Below are 16,290 nucleotides of genomic sequence, written 5' to 3'. Positions count from 1 at the left end.
CTCAAATTAAAATCATGAAGGAAAGCAAAAGTATCTATGTAGTAACCAAGCGGAAAGCTTTTAAATGATTATCAAAAATATAAAAATATAGTTAGAAATATTATTTGTTTTAAACATTAATAATACTGCACATTAAACATTAATAATTAAGCATATCAGATATTCCTAGAAAGATAACAATTTTTCAGTTTCAATAAAAATAATGTATGATAAATACAAAGTTTATCAACTTTTCGAGTAAATAGTTCCCTCTCAAAGAGTTAACATGGCCCCTCGAGTTAACAGCAGCATCCTCGGCTAACAGCGCACACGGACAGCGAGTGCTCTCGCACACAGCGACAGCCTGCTGTGCACACGTACATCGCGTATACGCACCGTCGTCGCTGTATATGTAAGGCAACTCTAATTGGTCACTTCCGTTCCGGTTCCGTCGACGTTTCCTTGGCGCATGCGACCTCTGGCTTCCAGCATTCCGAACTCAGCTCTAGAGGTTCAGCTCCACCGCCGCTGCGCTTGACACACACACAAAGCTTTTCCGCACATAAGTGCCAGGGGGTGAGTGTGTGTGCGTGCTGGCCGTGCCCGTGTATGGGTGTGATAAGAGATGCAGCCGACGTAACGGTAACCACTTGTCGCGGGCTATAAAAGGCGCCGCTGGGCAGCAGCCATTTGCAAACGCTCGCATGTCACCGAAGGCGCCACAGCTGCGATTTTGAACTGCCAACGGCCTCGAAAGTTTTTGAAAAACCCCAAAACCCCTGCTCAAATGAATGTGAAGTGAAGTTCGTTGTTTCTCATTCGGCATTGCTTGTGTGGAGCTTTCTTCTGCGTTTTCCGGATCATTTTCAAAGCTGTCAAGGATTACTCAACAATGGATTGGTGCAAGTACATGGTTTGAGCGAGGTATTTGTTAGGTAAGTGGGCGAAAAACGCCAATTATGGGTACACATTTTTGGAAAACCTTTGGTGCAACTAGCTACTTAAACATAGTTCTTACCTACATTATTTTAAAGTGCCTCTGAATTTAATAACTAATAAGTGGAATCTTAAACATTTTACACTTTTGACTTACTAAGTAGTATTTTTAAATTGCTAGAGAGTAGATCGTAGATTAAATGCAACTAAAGGCACATTAAAATGCTGTTTACAAGTTGTAAATTTATTCCTTAGTAGAGATTACCGCTCATATCCCAAGAAAACTTAAATACACAATAATATTCACATTTGTACTTCAATTATTGTGCAATTACTATTTTTAATAAGTACACTCAAAAAACACTCTTAAAATTGTAAGTCAATGGAACTTTTAGGTAAAACTGATCAATTTATAGTGAAATGGTCCCAACCCAATCCCAACTTTATAGTTATTTTACTATTAAATAGTAACCAAAATATAAATAAATTTGTACTTTCGTATTACGGATAATATAGGTCAATTATGCAATTAATATTTTCTTGTGTGTACACAAAGCAGTTTCATACATACTTTTAACTGTTCGAAAACTAGAATTTTAAATACCCTTCAAAAATATTTTACTATAAGATAAATTAACAAACACTATTACTTAATCATTTGTTTACTTAAAATAGATTTCTATCAACTCTAGAACACAAAGCGAGATGCATTCTAGTCGCTCGTAAATAAAATTCAGAGCACTTTAAGCACTCAATCTGCCTTCCCTGCTAATTGATCACAACTCTGGGCAATTAAAGTCAGCGGGGAGGAATTAAGTAGATCAGATTAATTGTTTGACGTGCTTGTGGTTTCATTACACGCAAAGATGCCCGGGCATGGGGCCCATATGGACGGATATGTGTGCCTGTTCTGTGGTGTGGATGGCTGGTCAAGTGTTTGCTGGCCAGTGTGTTTGAACATGCCACCTGTCGTATGCGTAATGTGCCAACGAGCTCTTCAAGGGCTGGGTGAGCACATGTCGTTGCCAAACGGGTTTCAAGTGCCCCGGACACACGCACTCATTGAAGTCCATGAGGGGTTCGGGTTAGGGTGTGGGGTTTAAACGGTTCGAGCGGTGCTATATTTCTGGCAGAGAGCTGACCCACTGAAGTGCTCTGACTCCACAGATTTCAAAGTGCGGCGGCGGGAACTCCACGTTTTGGACCAAGGACACGACGGGTTATATAGTCGCAGATGTCACCGACCGGACACATAGCCAAATCAAAGACGCCCACGCCACACGATAACGATAACAATAGCATCAGCGACGAGCGCGAAACATGGAGCGGCAAGGTGGATTTTTTATTATCGGTTATTGGATTCGCCGTCGATTTAGCAAACGTCTGGAGATTTCCCTATTTGTGCTACAAAAATGGCGGTGGTGAGTCCTCCTTATCCTGATTACATATTCTCTAAAAAGCAGTGATACTACCACCAAGATAGTTTCTATATAATCCCAAATAATATCTATACCTTAAAAGGGTAATATAAAACATTTTTCTACAATATTTAGGACTATCTACATTTTATTTTCTAAAACTAATAGTTTTACAAGCTTAGAAACTGCTTTGTATTTCCTATACCACTGTAATAAGTATATTTATAAAGCTTATAACCATATTTTAACATTTTCTATAATTTTTATGACCAATCCAAAGTAAAACTTATGAAAATCTTAGGAAGAACATTTTATTATATGCATATGCTGCAAAAGTAATGAATCAACATTTTTTTTTATAACCATTATAACTACGTTTAAATGGATGCTATACCACATAAAGCAAACTATGGGGCTAACGATAAAGTATCTTATCATCTTTGAGATATATTCATAAAACTGGGTTGACCCATGGCAGGGATTTCTCTCCGTGTGAACTGGCCAATTAGGGGCATAAAGACATTTCGTGAACCGCTCTGGGTGAGTGAAAATAATTTATATGGCTTTACACATCATTGGGCTCGCCACGGAACCCGTCGCCTTCCGCTTCCAGCTTTCCGCCTTCTGCATTTTCCTCTCGGCCTTGTTAACACTTTGTCAAAGTGCTGCCAAGTGCTGTGGGTTCGGCGGAAGGGGGAAAGGCGCAGTTTCCTTTGTCAAATCGCAGGGTTTCCCCCGCTGGAAAGGCGGCAAAGGACACACACACTTACTTCGCTTCCTGATCCTCATCGTGAACGCCATCATTCAAAACAATTCCGAAAGTTAAGTGCTTCTGTATGACAACTAAATCTGGCAGTCATAATCGCATTTGGCCCGCTTACCCTCTTTCACTCTTTTTTCCTCCCACCCCATTTCTGGGCAATATGTCAGCCCTCTTATGTGGAGTTCTCTAGGCTTTTGTTGCCGGAGCACTTTCCACCATCGCATTGTGGGAAATTCATGTGCGAAACATGTCTCCATCTCCATCTCCATCTACCCATTTTCCCCCGATGGCGGCACTTTCCCGCTGAATGGATGTGTGGCTCACAGGGCCTGCGTTATAGTTATTACTATTTTATGAGCTTTTTCTCCTACAGCACGCCGCTCGCCCTTTAAAATCATAATAATAAATTGTTATATTTATACGCTTCATTGCGTTCAATCAGTGGCTCCGGCTCCGGCTTAAGTTCCACTCTGGGTCCGTTGCCAGGACCACCAACTCGCTCAGGTTGCGATTATTACCACAGCTTAGTCGGTATTATTTATTCTGTTTCCCATTTTTCCATTTTTCTGCTGCCTGCAACTCGGAAGTGGGGCTCTGGTGGCAGCAACAGGCTGTGCCAGCCACATTGTCCTGGATTATGGCCGAAACCCCAGGAGCAGGCTCTTGCCTCAGGCTTAGATCGCGCATATTTAGTGTTTCTGCATTACTTAGCTATGCACTTCAGTTTTATAATCTATCTAATCTAGTTTAATAAGAAATTTGGTAATTTTTACATAATAAGAGAACATTAAATAAACTTTCGCTTAGAAGATAAACTTTAATTTTATAAGAGTTATATGAAAAATCGAATTTTTTTATTTCAAACGTTTCACTAACCTTCTCAGTCACAGTATTTTATACTTTATTTTAACCAACCTTTGTCAAATGGATTAACCTATAAATTCAAGTATATTCACGTATTAACAGAAAATAATTAAAGTCCCTTAAATTGCTTTTCATCCTCTTCTATAAAATTTGGTAAAGACATTACATTACATAAACATTTTGGGCAATTTAAGATTTCTATTCTGATAAGAAACTTTATCTTAGTCAAGTTTAGGTTCCACTTCGATAGACCTTTGCCAATTACACTAATAAAATGATTTAAAAAGTTAGTTTCACTGTTAGAGCGCACAGAACTTTCTCAAATAATTAAATAGAAAATCAATCTGCTCCCCATACCATCCCATCCACATGTCCTGTGCCTGAAATTGGCCAAGTTTTGACCGAATTATGGCCAGGGAATCGAATTAGAGGCACATATCTCTGCACAGTGTCCGTGACGAGCTGGTGGAAAATGGGGGAAATGCACTTGAAGCACCGGAAATTATGGCTTCAACAACAGTGACGGGCGTCATAGATGCCCCGACTTTATTTCAGACGTTTTTGTTTTACATTTTCAACATAATTGACAGGACGAAGGGAGGAAGCGCCCGGGCTGCCAGGTCCTTTGTAGATATAGTACATATAGAAGAGCAGAACACCCATGCAGATAGCTAGAGACCGGGGCAGATGTACGTATGTAATGGCCCTAGACGACTTTGTCGGCCACTTTGCCTGCTAATAGACATAATCAAATCATAAAAACATCATCCCCTGCCACTCAGCAAAGTATCGATGGCACTCTACCAATTGTCAGGCCCACAAGGGGTGTGACTTTGGCCCGGGTTTTCCGGAGGTGACGGAGATGACTGCCGGAGACAGTTGAGTCTGCTGGCTCTGCCCGCTTTTCCCGCCCTTGCCCTCCTCCGCCCGCCCAGGCTGCTGTTAATGTTTTTAAAATAACCTTAGAGTGGCACTTGTAAAACAATTTGATTTTGTGTACCATCGAGCATACATAAAGGTCGGCGTGTCTATGTAGGAAATATGTGTGCAATTATGTAGGTTTGTCGGCGGAAGCAGAGCGGAGAACAATGCAGAGGTTGTGACAGGGGTCAGTCTGAACACTCGATATGCGGCGGTTATGCAATCATTATTATAAAAATTGTATGTAAAAAAGGCAAGGTGAATGTTGAAGAATTTATCGAGCGGCGGAAACTTAATATGATTTAAAAACATTACTGGATGTTCTTCCAGTTCCTTGGGTTTCCTGCTATGAAATAAATTATTGCCTGCTTTTGGGAGCTGTTAAATGGGGTACAAAATTATTTTCATTGTTAATTAACTCAGTTTGTTAAGGGGTATTTGTATAAAAATATAACTTTAAATGCTAAAACTAAAATGAATTTATTTTCATAAACTTTCTTAGATTTTGGATCTAAAAAAGTTATCATTGCCTGCTTTTAGGTGCTTTAAATTGAGTTTTAAAACTACTTGAAGTAGTACCATTTTAGTTAATAAGTCCCTGAGCCTTTATATTTTTAAAAATAGCAAATATATTATAACTTCCCCACTTCAGGCGCTTTTCTTGTGCCCTACGGCATTATGTTGGTGGTCGGTGGTATTCCTCTATTCTACATGGAATTGGCCCTGGGTCAGCACAATCGTAAGGGAGCCATCACTTGCTGGGGTCGCCTAGTGCCACTCTTCAAGGGTGAGTAGTTGGCATAGTATATATTTTAAAGAAAACCATTTATAAGATTGATTTCTTTCCAGGAATTGGCTATGCTGTGGTGCTGATAGCCTTCTATGTGGACTTCTACTATAATGTGATTATTGCCTGGTCGTTGCGTTTCTTTTTTGCATCCTTCACCAGCTCATTGCCGTGGACGTCGTGCAATAATATTTGGAATACCCCAAATTGTAGACCGGTAAGTAGATTTTAAAATATGTTTAAAGTGTCATTAATATGTCGGAGTAAAAGTGAAGATATATCTGTTTTCTGGTTAAATAATGTGTATAAAATCATAATAGCCTCGTAATTTCAATATTTCTACCAGTTCGAGAGCCAAAACACCTCTCGTGTTCCACTGATAGGCAATTACAGTGATTTTTCTGTGATGGGTAACCAAAGCCTGCTCCTGAACGAGTCTTATGTGAATGGTTCGCTGACAAGTTTGGAGACGCCTTCGGTGGGTCATGTGGAGGGCTTCCAGTCCGCTGCCTCAGAGTATTTTAAGTGGGTATGATCTACTTTTTCGTTCAACCAAAAATAACCTTAAAACTCCTTGCAGTCGCTACATTTTGGAGCTGAACCAGAGCGAGGGCATCCACGATCTGGGCGCCATCAAGTGGGACATGGCACTGTGCCTTCTGATCGTTTACTTAATCTGCTATTTCTCGCTGTGGAAGGGCATCAGCACTTCGGGCAAGGTTGTGTGGTTCACGGCCCTCTTCCCCTACGCGGTGCTACTGATCCTACTGATCAGGGGTCTCACCCTGCCCGGATCCTTTCTGGGCATTCAGTACTATCTCACGCCCAACTTCAGCGCCATCTACAAGGCGGAGGTTTGGGTGGATGCGGCCACCCAGGTGTTTTTCTCCCTGGGTCCTGGTTTTGGAGTGCTGCTGGCCTATGCATCCTACAATAAATACCACAATAATGTGTACAAGTATGTTCTTAAATTGGGCTCTATTTTTTTGTTTATAATTTCAAATAATTTAATACCCTTAAAAGAGATGCTCTGCTGACCAGCTTTATCAATTCGGCCACCAGCTTTATAGCCGGTTTTGTGATATTCTCCGTGCTGGGCTACATGGCCCACACCTTGGGTGTGAGAATCGAGGATGTGGCCACTGAGGGACCCGGCCTGGTTTTCGTGGTCTATCCAGCTGCCATCGCCACCATGCCGGCCAGTACTTTCTGGGCTCTTATTTTCTTTATGATGCTGCTCACCTTGGGCTTGGATAGTTCGGTGAGTGTTAGATATAAGCAGAGAAAAAATATATCAGATAATCTGATAGTTTTGATGATATTCATTTTTATTTGTGTAGTATCTAGATATGTGGGGTATTACTTTGATATGTTCGGTATCTTGGTTTTTGTGCTCTTTTTTTATTTTACAGATTTTTTTACATTGTTATCTTACTCTTACCTCGGGTACGATGACTACATATATCTCTTGTTTTGGTTCGATAGACTTCTAAAAGAGGGAAACAGTATACTTTATAAAGATACTATATGATTATCAAATCTATTTTTATGTGTTGCTTACTCGCATTAAACTTTGAATCTAACTTTAAATGTACTTACCTTACAGTTTGGTGGCTCTGAGGCTATAATCACCGCCTTGAGCGACGAGTTCCCCAAGATCAAACGGAACCGGGAGCTGTTTGTAGCTGGTTTGTTTTCCCTGTACTTTGTGGTTGGACTGGCCAGTTGCACCCAAGGTGGCTTCTACTTCTTCCACTTGCTCGACCGCTATGCCGCCGGCTACTCCATATTGGTGGCCGTGTTCTTCGAGGCCATTGCCGTGTCCTGGATCTACGGCACCAATCGATTCAGCGAGGACATCAGGGATATGATTGGCTTTCCCCCGGGCAGGTACTGGCAGGTTTGCTGGCGCTTCGTGGCCCCGATCTTCCTGCTCTTCATCACGGTCTACGGCCTGATTGGCTACGAACCTCTGACCTATGCGGACTACGTGTATCCCAGTTGGGCCAATGCGCTGGGATGGTGTATAGCCGGATCCTCGGTGGTGATGATACCGGCGGTTGCGATATTCAAGCTCCTGTCGACGCCGGGAAGCCTACGTCAAAGGCTAACCATTCTAACCACGCCCTGGCGGGATCAGCAATCGATGGCTATGGTGCTGAACGGGGTCACCACCGAGGTCACCGTGGTGCGGCTCACCGACACGGAAACCGCCAAGGAACCCGTCGATGTGTGAGTTCGACCCGTGGCTCGTTTTCAAGTTTACTACGTTTAGATTTGGAAATTTACCAACAACTCACGTTCACATATGTACTTGTGTCGCATTGCATGGAGGTTTGTGTTTTTGGTTCGACATTAGGAGCAGGTCCTGGAGGACCCTCGCATTTCGCAAACAACGTACTTAGGTTTCGCCACCGGAGGAGAAGCGACCCATGACAGAGATCAGCTTCAAACCATAAGAACTAAGTTAAGACTAGGTTGTAGTTCGTATGGTTAATGCCACTTATAGCAGACACATATATACAATGCTGTGTAGATAATACCAAGTTAAAGAGACAGAAACACTCGTCGGTTAATCCACCTAGGAATCCTTGAGTCCCTGAGAGAATGTTTGCATATGCCAATGGAATTAACGACACGATCGTGGCTCAAATTGGGCATAGAATCTGTACATACACACAATGATGTTGTAAAAGCTTTAAACACGTTATAGGATATCACATCTCATGGAACTGAAGCAAAAGCTGCCGCAGTTGAACGACAAAGTGACCTCCCACAGCCATGAGGGGATTTTGTCATATGCAAAGGTTTGTTCTAAACTAGTTTACCCCGTCCAAGCAACTACGATTGTTTGCCTAAAGCAGCCATTTTAAGCAATCAATTGGGAGTTATCATAAGCAATCCCAGTTCCGAAATGGTTTCTGTATATAGATTTTTGATATTTTAGTATTCTTTTAGGAGTTTCTTTCACGCTGAAGCAGAACTAACAGCCATGAGTTCTGTTTCAATATGTTGAAATAAATTATTATACTTTCAGTTACTGAAAAACAAGTTGGTTTTTAATGGGTGGGTGGATGTCTTTTAAAAGGAACACAGAGAATGATTGATAAGCCCTTTAAAATTTTAAGAAAAACACTACATCTATAGTTCTTTGATTAGATATTCGGGGTTTTATTCCAATTTGAATGCTCTTTCTTGTACAATAATTGCAATTAGTAACGCATTAAAGTAAGAGTGGATCGTAACCAAAGCAACAGAAATGCCTTTCGTATCGTATCAAGTAGCGCAGTTCCGGATAAATATTGAACTCTCTTACAGAATCGCAGCTTTGAGTAGTATTCTTAGTTTCGGGGTACATATGGCATATATATATTCGTATGTCGCCTCTTCATACATACATACATACTATGTAAGCTTGCATTAAAAATATATACGTGATGTATGGTTAGTTCGGATGGGGGAGGTCTAACTCCCTGGTAATTGATACTCGTATAACATGTTGCGGTGTATGCAGATTACGTATGTTGGTCGGGTTTGGGTTAAGGTTGCGATTAGGCTGCGTTAGATAGGGTTTCTCAGTGAATATTAGTCTGCGGTTATGGTATATTACTCGTTTGTGGTGCTATAGAGCGGAATCTAACCCAATAGAGCTAAGCCTATGTACAGTAAATACTTTTGATTCTGCTTTTTCTGCCTTGGTATGCGGATTACACTTATATTTTCATATTTCATATAGTATTCTGGGCTTGGGGAGTCTTGCGAATGCGCCAACTTGATATTTGTGTGTTTACATATGTGATCCATTGTGCTCGTCGATGATTCGCTAACTAATTCGTAAGTATGTGGATGTACGTGTGTTGTGCTGTAATGCCTAAAATCAATACGATGCAATATGCATAAGCAACAAATCGCCTTGCCACCGAAAGACACTTTCCGAATTGACAAATGACCTAAGTGAGTGTCTGATGGAATCACTTAACTGGCTCCGATTAGATGTATAACAGTTATAAAATCTAGTTCATATTACGTCTGTGCATTGAGATTTGTTCTGTGGATGTTATATATATATTTTATAAGGTATATATCTAATATGACATCAGCTATTATTTCAGTAAAAAACAACAGTTAATCCGACCTTAAAGCATTCGTTCATCTTTTTTGTTTCGAAAATTAAATTTTCATTGAGAGCGCACACAAAACATACGTTATATTTCGATTAAATTTTCGTTCAACTTTCGGAGAAACATCTCTAGAGGATACAGCACGGAATAAAGCCTTTGAGGCCCCCGCCTTCGAAGCCTTTTGGTTCGCAGCAAAAGCGACAGGTTTCTGACATTCAGTATATCGGCAGACCCGTGCGGTTTCATCGTTCCGTAAGTAGGGTAAGTAATTCAACTATAAAGGCTACATTGGAAAACAATCGGTTATAAACAATATAAATTTGTTGTCAATTTGTTTTGTAAGTACCAAGTCTACGTAATAGGAAAAATGCCTAAAGTAATTGCCTTATGTATGCTTAAAATTTAGTGTAATGCACCAAGAGATTTCACTTTCAGTTTTATCAGCGCCATAAATATATCCATATCAGTATCCAATTACAATCATTCAGATCAACATACATACATATATACGCGTACTTGTTTATAAGAAGTACAAGCAGACAATCGTGTATGAGATACCTAGTCCAACATTCATATTCGAATTATTTGCTATGCACTTTACGAATATTCCATACTCCATATACCCTCTAAATGTGAGTCCGTGAATCCTTGTCAGTGTTTTGATTTAGGTCTGCTGAATTGAGCTCAAGAATGCCGGATCCACCGAGGCCACCTTGGCCGTGAGAAAGGCGTGCATGCAGAAGAGCAGGCTCTGGAGGACCTGGCATTCCAGTTCCTAAAAGGAAATCAAAAATGTATGGTATTAATAACATTTTTAATATCTTCAGAGTCAACCAAACAAATCTAGATGGTTTTTTATACCTTTGTTTCGATTGCTCGACTTTCGTGGTCCTGAAAGTGCAGCTTCAGCTTGGACTTGCCATCATCACTAGAGCCCCTCAGCTGGGAGAACTTATACTGCCAAACTGTAGCAGAGTCAGCTCCCTCAGTTAGGGAAAATCCAGCTTGCCAGTCCAGCGTGAGTCCACCACTTTTTCCATGATGCGAGACGGCGAAGGTCTTGCGCTGGAAAAATATATATTTTCAGTCCTTAGAAATAGAAGAAAATCCTACGACCTACGCTCAACTTAATGACACTGGTCACAATGGCCGCATTCCAGCTGTTCTCGATCCTCAGAAGCTCTTGGCGGGTCTCCACGCTCAAGTAGCGGGGCTCGTGACCCGAACTTTGCAGCAGGAAACAGTGCTGACGACTGTCCACAGTCTCGGACTCCTTGACGATGCGGAACATGGTCTGATAGACCTTGTAGACCACCAAGGCCTTGCTGATGCCAGCCACATTCAACTGGTTTTGGGGTAATATTATATTACATTTTGTGTAATTATTTAAAATCATTTTTGTGACTTACTGGTGGCGTCTCAAAGAGCATCACCTCGGTGCCCTTGAGCAGTAGAAATCTGGGCTTGTAGCTCTGCCAGGAGATGTTGTTGTTGATCACTCCCTCGTTCACCCAACCCATGTACTCAATGCGCTCGCCCACAGCAAAGTTTCTATTATATAGCTTCATCTGTTAAGGGAAAAATATGTAAGTAATTTGGAGAAGGGAGTTTGTTTAACTACCATCTTACTTGTAAATGCGTCAGGCCCACCACATTGTCTGTGATCAGTTTTAGCCACTGACTAAGTATGGCCAGTTCGTCGCAGTGTATGACACCAGTGGTAATGCCGTTGAGACCACGTACTTCGAAGGCGTTTTGGCGCAGTTTGTCAGTGCCATAAATATATCTCGTCACATAGGCCATCATCAGGGGTACTGCAAAGGAGATATTAAAATAGATTAATTAAAAATCAAAGAAAGATTTTTCTAAAGATTGATTAATTATAGCAATAACAGAACATTTTAGCATTTTTTTTAGTATTTAAAAGGCAAAATTCAAAGGATTCTAATCAAAACAACTTTAAGCTTAGAAAATACATATATATTATTAAAGGCTTCATAAATTAGTAAAAATCTCGACCAAGTGCAACTACCTAGTTTACGCACTTTAAAACTTATTTAAAACAATTTTACGATCTTCACTGAAGGTAAAGATATTAAGATATTTTAATAAAAAGCGAACTCAAAACTTAATTTAAAATATTTTAGGATCTTCAGAGATCTAAAGAGCGAAGAGCAATAATTGTATTTAATAAAAAAGTACAGAACAGAAAATCTCTCTATTCTTTTGAAGCGTAATTCTAAAGTTAATCTGTTACCAATGAATTATTTATATCTTGGTTTTTATTCCCTTGCAGAGGGTATAATGATTTCAGTCAGAAGTTTGCAATGCAGTGAAGGAGACGTTTCCTACCCTAAAGTATAAATATTCTTCTCCTGTCCGTCTGTCCGTCCGTCCGTTTCTACGCAAACTAGTCTCTCAGTTTTAAAGCTATCGGGCTGAAACTTCCCCAAAAGTGTTCTTTCTATTGCAGATAGTATATAAGTCGGAACCAGCCGGATCGGACAACTATATCTTATAGCTCCCATAGAAACTATCGGAGAAAAAATTTAAAAAAAAGTATATCTTTCTTGGATATAACATTTTTAAATTAGTTCTGAATTTCGAATTAAATTTTATCAAAATTGGACGACTATATCATAAAGCTGCCATAGGAACGATCGGAAAATTGGTGGGAAATATTATTATTTTTTATAACTGGAAGGGTATAACTTCCTTTCTTGCTTATCATAAATTCCGATAACTCACCTGCCACCACATCGGTCCATCGCTTTTCGGGCTCCGAGCAAATTGACATGGGGCGACTGCAACTGCGACTGATGGTTCCACTATTGACGGAGGACTTGTAGCCCTCGTCTGCCTTCAGTTCGGCGCACGTGGCATCGTTGTCAGAGTCCGGCGTGTCCTTGGTTACTAGGTTATTGAAGAGGGTTAATACAATACTGGTTAACCCGAAACAAAGTCCCCATACTCACACTGCTTCTGAAGGAAAGGGGTGGCTGCGCGATAGTGCTTCACCGTGAGTACAACTATATCCCCGGCGTTTCTCAGTATATTGACGGCATCGTCGTGGGGACAGGCCGTAATGTACTCTCCATTCACCTTGATGATGGCATCGCCCACGAAGAGCTGGCCCGTAATATCCGCCGCCTGATCCTTATAGATGCGCGATATCAAGATGGGCAGCTTGTGCTCGGCACCACCCTTTATGCTCAGTCCTAGGCCGCCTTGCTTTTGGCGCGTAATTTGAACCATGCGTTCCTAAAAAAGTTATATTAGTATCTAAAAATTTCCTATAGCCATATAGCACACCTTCGATTCCATTGGCGGTCCGTTGGGGTGACAACTACTGGGCGTGACGACCTCCAACTTCTGCAGCGAAAGCAACTCCATTGTGAGATTAAGTCGCAGGGGCTCTGGTCTGCTCTTGCCATCGCTCACATGGACCATGCCAGTTCGCACCTGAGAATGCAAATAGGACTATTATATCACATCATTTTGAATCATATATGCAGTATTTTCGGCTTACCTTCAGGTTTTGATCGAGTTTTTCTTCTATTGGCGTGGCCATGGTGTCAGAGAGCTTCATAATTCCTAAAAACATTTAGAGGAGACGGATCTTTAATGTGATTTATGACCCGAAATAGAAATGGTGTTGGCGGTCTTAAAAGTTTAGGGGCTTTAGAGGACATCTAAATGAATTATGACCCAAATCAAGAGACTTTGCAGATTAAAAAGTAATAAGTAACACTGAAAGCAACTCAAATAAATACAGAAATTAAATATTCAGCGCGAAAGGTCTGCAAAAGGTTGAAGTTCGCCTGACTTGCGGCAATCATGGGACGTCTACCCTTGTTAACCGATCCGCCGGCCGCCAATCAAGTTGGCCCAATAAACAGGTGATTTCTGAGAACTTTCCGCTAACATAATCGTGGCCATGGCAATGAGGACTGTGGAAACAACAGCAATCAAACCGAGAAGCCGGCTCCGTTGGCCTCTATCGATTGCCATTTTCCTCGTAAGCGACGCCAGTGGAAGGCGAATCCAACGCAATTGCAACTGCAATCATCGCATATTGAATTACGCTTAATCGCCGGGCCCCCCGATGAGCCGATAGTTCAAGGTGAGCCGTGCAATTGCCTTAATTAAATAACACACGCAATTAGAAACAATTAAGCGCAATCACTCGGCGGCGCAATGCAATAGAATTCATCTAGATCCAAGCGATCCATGTCCATGGCAATAGAAATACCTTTGCCAAGCGGCCGGTTCCTCGAACTCGTGCGTCGGCATATGTTTTCCATTAAAGTGGAAAATAAATATGCTACCGGAAAACCAGAGATATGAGTGAAAACACATTGAAGTGTGCCCCCTCTGCAGACGTTGTTTGTGGTTTTCCCGCTGCCGAGTGCCGAAGTGTGGCCGCAACTGTTCATCGGCGGTGGAAAGGCAGGGCAAGTATTTGGGATAACCACTTGTGCTCCATAAATAGGTGTTTCGCCCGGGGGTGGGGCGATTTGGGCGCCAAATATGTGCATATGGTGCCAGCCGCAATGCCATCTAAGACGGGGAAATTTTGGGATACGAGGGGGAGCACTTTCTATTTGCCCGATCTCTGCAACCGCTTCATGGTCAAAGTAAGTTGGAATGCGAATGCTGTGGTTTTTGGTTTGGTCTTCGATGGGAAAAATAATTAGAATTGGCTCTGCTTATCTTGGTAATAAGCCAATTACTTTTAAGAAGTTCCTAGTTTTAAGATTTAAAATATTTTTTGTTGTTTGAACTTTGCTTATAGGTCGTATAGGTAAACATCATTAATGATTATAAAAGAAGTAAAAAAAAATAAACACTATTTGAAAAATAAAATACAATTTAGACATGTTACCTTTAGTAATAATAGTTTACATAAAAGTTAGAATAATATGTATATGCAATAAATCCCAATATAAAATATTATTGTTACTGTTAAATTATAGTTATTTATAAATAAATAAAATATGTTTGAAAAACAATATATATGAATGCATATTGTGTAAATAATATGTAAAAAATAATATTACTTTCGGTCCTAAATGAAAACAACCTTGCATTACAAATGTATTTCCAAAAAATAAATATATATTATAAAAAATTATTTAATTCAATAAATCGAAATTCTTTGTAAGCAAAAGTCTATGTTATAGTGGAATTCCTTCTAAACTCTCCCCACGAATGTCCAGACCTGACCTGACCTCACTAATTTCTTCGAGTATTCCTCTATCAATGCCCGAATCCTTGGCATTCCGCGTGTCATAGCGAGTAGCTGCTGGCCAGGCCACCGACCTGAGCCGAAAACACGCATACGCTCCGTTGTCCCGGGATACCTTTGATTATGGCTTTATTATTACGTGTGCACGCTGCGCTGCCCTTTGGGTGCGTGCTCCAGCGCCGTAACCCGTGAAGCCAGGCCCAGGGAACTCGGGCTCCCCCAGTGGAGGGGCCTGGAGATGAGGGGGTTGCCAAGCTTCAAACCAAACAAGCCAACATGTTCGCCATGAGGGCTTCGGAAATCAGCTGTGCCTCGAAAAAGAGCAGCAGCAGGAGCAGCAGCAGCGGCAGCAGGCGAACCCTTTGGGGCTGTTTGCCTGAAGTTTCAGCAATTGAACTTTTTTTGCAGCTCTGCCAGAAAAGTAAAACAAACACACGCACACACCAGCCCCGCATAACCGATACTTTTTGCCCGAGGCCCAAGAATGTTGATTATTAATTTATGTGTGTTTGCTAAACAACTCCACCGCGCCCACCATATCGGCTTGGGGATTACCTCCTCGCATTGACGGATGTACTCAGGACCAGTCACATACGTGTATATATTGTATGGATATATATAGATGGGCACTTTATGTGTAGCTACGACCCGTTTTCGCGTTTTCAATTGGGTCACATTGGGCACATCTTCGATTTGCCTTCGAGTGCAGGGGCTTGAACTCACGATTTGGCCAAATCGTCACTCGCAAAAGTATGCTAACTTTCCGTTCTGTTTGTCACACTTTTGGCCACTTCAGGCCAAATGTTGTATATATATAGATGGCTGGCTGTACTCCAGCGTGGAGCTGGTCCTTCGGCGGTCCAGAGCACAACGTTCCCAGAGCCTGAGCGCGAGCGAACTGAGAGTTCCGCCATAAACACGTCGCCAGCGGAGGACGGAGCGGTGCGAACACGAATCCGAGGAGCCTCTCCCGACTCTCTCGCAGCAGCGCAGCTTTGTGCAGCCTGGCAGCCCATATGTTTTGGGGTCGTAGAGCGGCCTCAGCTCGGAGCTTTTCCCGGCTCTTCAACCCTACCAGTTCATATCCACCCCCACAGCTTTGGGGAACTTTTCGGTGTAAAAGCTATGGATTAATAGAACGTACGTGTTCTAGGTGGCGCCCTTATAGTGGGGGTTGAAATTCTATAGTTCCCTCAACCGACGTATACTTGATATGTGGCGTTGGAATAATGTAGAACTCTTGTAAAATGTAC

General features: G+C 41.6%; 2 protein-coding genes across 3 annotated transcripts; one reads left to right on the top strand and one right to left on the bottom strand.

Annotated features, from left to right (window-relative positions):
* The first annotated feature begins 690 nt into the window (after window positions 1-690).
* Window positions 691-8,708, top strand: LOC108036642 (sodium-dependent dopamine transporter). Its single transcript, XM_017112916.3, has 8 exons — window positions 691-914; window positions 2,083-2,336; window positions 5,534-5,668; window positions 5,731-5,885; window positions 6,015-6,193; window positions 6,249-6,626; window positions 6,692-6,929; window positions 7,275-8,708. The coding sequence occupies exons 2-8, from the start codon at window positions 2,150-2,152 to the stop codon at window positions 7,902-7,904; spliced, it is 1,902 nt and encodes a 633-aa protein (XP_016968405.1). The 5' UTR covers window positions 691-914; window positions 2,083-2,149; the 3' UTR covers window positions 7,905-8,708.
* Window positions 8,709-8,812: 104 nt separating this feature from the next.
* On the bottom strand, window positions 8,813-15,924 carry LOC108036624 (gamma-1-syntrophin). 2 transcript variants are annotated; one of them, XM_017112895.3, is made up of 10 exons: window positions 15,593-15,924; window positions 13,319-13,383; window positions 13,102-13,251; window positions 12,765-13,050; window positions 12,538-12,702; window positions 11,419-11,603; window positions 11,199-11,357; window positions 10,910-11,134; window positions 10,651-10,854; window positions 8,813-10,564 (listed from the first exon to the last, which is right to left on the bottom strand). In XM_017112895.3, exons 1-10 carry the CDS (start codon window positions 15,600-15,602, stop codon window positions 10,454-10,456), a joined length of 1,560 nt encoding a protein of 519 aa, XP_016968384.1. In that variant the 5' UTR covers window positions 15,603-15,924; the 3' UTR covers window positions 8,813-10,453. The 2 variants fall into 2 exon arrangements, with proteins under 2 accessions (XP_016968384.1, XP_016968385.1); XM_017112896.3 differs by having other exon boundaries at window positions 15,761-15,924.
* Window positions 15,925-16,290: the final 366 nt, after the last annotated feature.

This window comes from Drosophila biarmipes, chromosome 2R (genome assembly GCF_025231255.1).
Source record: "Drosophila biarmipes strain raj3 chromosome 2R, RU_DBia_V1.1, whole genome shotgun sequence".
NCBI lineage: Eukaryota > Metazoa > Arthropoda > Insecta > Diptera > Drosophilidae > Drosophila > Drosophila biarmipes.
Note: the sequence above shows the minus strand (reverse complement) of the source record. Positions and strands in the feature narration are given on the sequence as shown.

Excerpts from the sequence above, each read along its gene's own strand:
- LOC108036624 (XM_017112895.3), bottom strand. Across the intron at positions 12,703-12,764 it reads CCCTTTCCTTCAGAAGCAGT|TAACCAAGGACACGCCGGAC; the intron begins GTGAGTATGGGG and ends TCAATAACCTAG. Across the intron at positions 10,565-10,650 it reads GTCGAGCAATCGAAACAAAG|GAACTGGAATGCCAGGTCCT; the intron begins GTATAAAAAACC and ends ATTTCCTTTTAG.
- LOC108036642 (XM_017112916.3), top strand. The coding sequence starts at position 2,150 with ATGTCACCGACCGGACACATAGCCAAATCAAAGACGCCCACGCCACAC. Across the intron at positions 5,886-6,014 it reads ATACCCCAAATTGTAGACCG|TTCGAGAGCCAAAACACCTC; the intron begins GTAAGTAGATTT and ends TATTTCTACCAG. Across the intron at positions 6,194-6,248 it reads GCTGCCTCAGAGTATTTTAA|TCGCTACATTTTGGAGCTGA; the intron begins GTGGGTATGATC and ends AACTCCTTGCAG.